Source organism: Elephantulus edwardii, unplaced genomic scaffold, assembly GCF_000299155.1.
Source record: "Elephantulus edwardii isolate Elephantulus edwardi_28Jun2011 unplaced genomic scaffold, EleEdw1.0 scaffold00062, whole genome shotgun sequence".
NCBI lineage: Eukaryota > Metazoa > Chordata > Mammalia > Macroscelidea > Macroscelididae > Elephantulus > Elephantulus edwardii.
This window is the reverse complement of record NW_006399812.1, coordinates 2,112,482-2,117,704: the sequence shown is the minus strand read 5'-3', so window position 1 is coordinate 2,117,704 and position 5,223 is coordinate 2,112,482. Positions and strand designations below refer to the sequence as shown.

The 5,223-nt window shown below is 38.8% G+C and overlaps 1 protein-coding gene across 1 annotated transcript in view; it reads left to right on the top strand.

Moving 5' to 3' along the window:
- Positions 1-4,079, top strand: part of LONRF2 (LON peptidase N-terminal domain and ring finger 2) — a 17,791-nt gene extending 13,712 nt beyond the window's left edge. Inside the window, exons 4-5 of the mRNA XM_006887857.1 lie at positions 1,911-2,033; positions 3,891-4,079. Of these exons, the coding sequence (XP_006887919.1) occupies positions 1,911-2,033; positions 3,891-4,079 (312 nt within the window). The remainder of the gene's footprint in view (positions 1-1,910; positions 2,034-3,890) is intronic.
- The last annotated feature ends 1,144 nt before the right edge of the window (positions 4,080-5,223 follow it).

Below are 5,223 nucleotides of genomic sequence, written 5' to 3'. Positions count from 1 at the left end.
TTGGAGGCAAGGATTCTGGGGCTTCGTCTGACGTACTTTGGACATGTTGTAAGGAGAGACAGATCTTTGGAGAGAGGCATCATGCTGGGTAGAGTAGGGGGACAGCGCAGGAGGGGAAGACCCTCTATGAGGTGGATTGATTCAGTGACTGGGGTACTCTGTATGGGTGTGTCGGGGGCAATGAGATTGGCACAGGATAGAGCACGGCTTAGGGCTGTTGTACATAGGGTCACTGTGAGTCACAAATGACTCGACGGCACATAACAACAACAACAAAATGTGAGGGAGGGAGCTATAAACAGGAATAAGATCATAAATAAAGAGAATAGGAAATACAGGATTAGGGTTCAGAGTATATTTGGAATGTGGACATGTGTTGTTGTTGTGGTTATGTGCCATCAAGTCGCTTGCGACTCATGGTGACCCTACGTACAAGAGCCCTAAATGCCGTTCTATCCTGTGCCAACCTCGCTGTCTCAAACACACTCATTCCCACCACTCCATTCACAGAATCGATCCATCTCATTGAGGGTCTTCCTCTCCTGTGCTCTCTCCTCTCTCCCAAACATGATGTCCCTCTCCAAGGACTAGTCCCTCCTTGCAACATGCCTAGAGTACTGTCAGATGAAGCTTCAGAATCCTTGACTACAAGGAGCATTTTGGCTTCACCTTCTCCAGGACAAACCTGTGTGTTCCCCTAGCAGTCCATGGTGGACATGTAAATAGATGAAAAAATCAATGGAAATTGCAGAAGGAATCATGTTCTGAGAATACCTGTAATTTAAGTGATCTTATGTTGTAATAGAAATTCCCAAAGGAATAAGACTCCAAGGCTAGAATTAATAAAGTTTGTCTGATATGCCAGTTCTACTCCAAAAGCGGAGAACCAGGGGAGGGGAACAACATAGCTCTATCTTCCAAGGAATTTTAATGAATGATCTGAGGGAAAGTTTAGCTGCCGACACATCTGGTAGGGATCTCCAGAAACCTGACAATGAAACCTCTCAAGTATGGCCCAAGTATGAAAAGTACCAATTCTTCCCTTTCAGAAATGAGGCATGTGAACGAAATAGTCTTGCTTATTTAGTAGCAGAGGAAACCTTTAAGAACTAGTTCATCTTTCTTAAATATGAGTAAACAACCAGAGATAAACAGGAATAGGTTCAGTAATAGAGAAAAAAAAGGCCAAAATAAAGAGTATCTGTCTCCAGTGGAAATAGAATTCATGTATTATTAAAATAAAGACATTTTCAGAGGTGAAAAAAATGTACTTCTGCAAAACAAAAGGCTATTGGAAATTTTTTTCTATATTTTATTAATTTTCATAAACATTTACAGAGATTTTGGGTTTCCATTCATTCCTTGTTGCACTATTCTCTCTACCCTCCTCCCAGTTTGTTCTTGTCCAAATGCCACAGTGCTTGTCAAAGCCAGTTCTGATTAATCTTCTTTGTCAGTGTGTCCTTTGCCATTCCCTATCACTCCTCCCTGAGGCTATTGGAAATTACTGATCTTGACTGTGTCTTGTTTGTTTCTCTCATTGCATTAGATCACTCTTTGTAATCTACTTTCTGAACATATCTGTCTTCACAAAACTGTACACTCCTTAAAGGCAAAAATATAGTATATAGTACTTAATTGTTATTTTAATGTTGGTAAACTAGTGGTTCTCACTTAGCGTGTTAAAGCTGCTTTAGGGAAATCCTGTTGTTGAGGCAGATTGTAATCATGAGAAACTGAAGTTTAATGTATGTCCAAGATAGGGAGACGTAATAGAACTAGAGCAATTCTACGTAGACGTTTGTTGATTCTTAATAATGTAAAATAAAAAGAGACAGTTAAGGGTTTTCTCAGAATTGTTGATATGGAAGCACACTGTCTTTTAATGGCCTCTGTTTTGGTGACTCCAGGGACATCATGTAAAAGCACAAGCTCTTTCTGGATTGGGAAGAACTAAAGAAATGCTGAAGGAGCTTCTCTACTGTCTTGCATTAAATCCTGAATATGATACAGTGAAGGCAGATGTACAGAAGGTATGATTTCCTTTAAATGATTTTGTACTTGTTCTAGTTTATGGTCTTTATGTCCATGCTAAATAACACGTTCCCAACTTCATATTGTATGCTCTTAATGTGTAAAATAAACAAATGTAGTTCTGGTTATTTGTGATGGTGACCCAACAGAGTGAGGAGATTATCGAACATTATCTTTGATATCACATGCAAGCAAGATTCTGCTGAAGATTATCCAAAAACTATTGGAGCAGCACATCAACAGAGAACTGCCAGAAGTGCAGGCTGGGCTTAGAAGGGATCATGGTACTAGGGATATTGTAGTTAATGTTAGATGGATCTTGGATGAAAGCAGGGAGTACCAGAGGAGTGTCTGTGTTTCATTTATGCTTTGCTCTAGCAGCTTTTTCAGATACTGTAAATCATATGGTGTGAAGTTACCACCTTTCTCCCACAGAGCACTTGGTGAATTTGAACTGTGTGCATTTGGGCTTAGCAGGCACAACCTCTAGAGCTCCCATCTTGAATGTGTTTCTTTCTGGCCTGATACCACAGGTGCTGTTAGCTTTTAAATAGCAAAATTACTTAGCCTCTTACCCCCACCCCAATAAGTACTGACTAGTTTTAATAAACCGTTAAATGTTTTTTCTTACATAGTTTATTAAAACTTTTAGTTTTTACTCATTGGTTTTGTTCATCATTTCCATTTTTCAAAGTAATACTGAGGATTATTGAGTAAACTGTTTTAACCATGCCTTCCTGCCTTGTTCCTCCTGAACGTTCCATAGACGTCTTACCTCCTTTGATCCTCATCATAATGTTGTGAGTCATTCAGTCCAAACTCAGGAAGAAGAGCGTGTTGACAAAAGAGCATAGGACCTGAGTTGAGGCCGTGGGGATTTTTGTCTGATGTTTTTATAGATGTGTTGCATTTCCCTCCAGCATTCTATGGGTGATTGTCCAGTGGAACAGTATTTTCTATCAGAGATAATGCCCAGAAGAGTATTAGATTCGGGGGTAGGGTTGGGAGGGGAGAAAAGTGCAACAATGAATGAATGGAAATCCAGAGTCTCTGTAAATTTTCACTGAAATTAATAATAAATTTTAAAAAGAAATCTTGCCATAAAAAAAAACCGCAACAACCCACTAGTATTAGGTTCGTCATGTCTGTAAAACAGGGTACCATTCCTGTTAGCCACCAGTATCTGTTGAGGACACAGATAGATGTCCTTGCTGAGGGATGTTGTTGTGCATTGTTACAGAGGTCATGGATTCCAGGCAATTCAAGTTGTCTTATGAAGAACAGTGAGAGGAAATATTTTGGATTTCAATAATTTCTTTTTGCCTCCTTTAAATAGTTGGATTTTGTTACATCTCTGAGATTTGACAAGATCATCTAAGAGACAAGTACCTTGCTAATCATTGATCCTTCATCACTGTTCTTGAACCATTGTCATGTCCCTTAATTTTTCTTCTCCTTAATGTTCTTTGCAAGATACTCTGATTCTTCTTGTAATAAGGCAGTCTTCTTGTCTTCTCTGTGTCAGTTCTATGGATGATTACTTCTTAGATTCAATTTGGGAAACCCTATAAACTATACAAATGTCTCAAGAGATTTTGTCTAGCAGAAATGTAAGGACTAGACAGAAGGAAGTTGTAGTGCTCATCCTCTAGAATTGATAAGACTGGCATCAAAAGATATTTTGACCTGGGATGCTTAAAATAACTGACATTGATTTGAAAAACTTTGAATTTTAAAAGGTTAGCAAATGAAGTCATCAATTTTGAATACCTGCTTGACTTTCTAGTATTCTCAGTCTTTAAAGCACGTTATATATGTTAGCAAACACTTTTTCTTTTTCCTTCACAATTTTATAGGTGATACATGAGGTATTTTTTCCAGATTCAAGAAGTGTAAGTCAAAATTTAACCTCTCCTGTTGTATCAGACACTGGATCAATGCTTCAGTCTCATGAACATACAAATACCCAATCTTCAGAAGAATGTAGTAACCCTGGCATTTCTGAGGTATGGAGTGTATGTAGTTGTGAATGTAACCTTGAATAAGCTTTAATTCTACAGATCACTTAAACACTGTAGCATTATACTGCATAGAAGTATTTCTCAGGCCAACTTGCAAAGTCATCAGAACAAACGTTGAAAATTTTAGAGTAAGACAACAGACAATGGACTTGAACATTAAAGAATTTTTACTTTGGAATACCCAAATAATATCAGAACATCAGAAAACTTAATTATGGCCTATAGCAAACAACAGAAGTGACTTGAATACATTATTTTTTGTTATATATACATACAAATGTGTTTGTAGATGATTTTTTATATATAGACATAAATACGTATGTTTGTACACCATATATAGGTTTGTATGTATATAACTGGAACTCATCACCTCGCAGTTGGCACATACTTCCATCTGACCTCCCTGCAGCCAGTTTTAAGGGACTGTAGATCACAGAGGAGAAGATTGCCCATCTTTTTCCAATAGAGAAGCTACTAGATTTGAACTGCCTGTCTTTGAGCTGACCGTACAACTCCTTCACCACTAGGCTACCTGGGTATATAAAATAAGTTTGTCTTTTAAGTTTACCAGCTGTCTGCACAGACATATTTTCATAAGTTGCCTATACTCATTTTTATAAAACATTTTGTTAAAAAGAAAAAATCTTATAGCATGCTGCTGTAAAAACATCTGTGGTGGTGGTGATTGCTGTTGATTGCCGTCCAGTCGAGCATGACTCCCAGCCACCCTATGAACAAAAGACCTGAAGCCTTTCTATAACTATTGTCATTTCTCAAAGTTCATAGGGTTTCCAGAGGCATGTTGTTTAGGAAGTGGATGCCACTAATACATTTATGAAGATTGGCATTCAATTTTCTATGTTAATACGTAGGAGACTAAATAATTGAATTTTTTCCCCCCGTAGAGGTTGTTGTTATGTGCCATCGAGTCGTTTGCAACTCATAGCGACCCTATGCACAACAGCTCTAAACCCTGCTCTATCCTGCGCCAACCGCACCGCCTCTGACACACCCATCCCGATTACCCCAGTCACCGAATCAATCCATCTCATAGAGGGTCTTCCCCTCCTGCGCTGTCCCTCCACCCTCCCAAGCATGATGTCCCTCTCCAAGGACCCGTCCCTCCTGGCAACATGTCCAAAGTATGTCAGACGAAGCCCCAGAATCT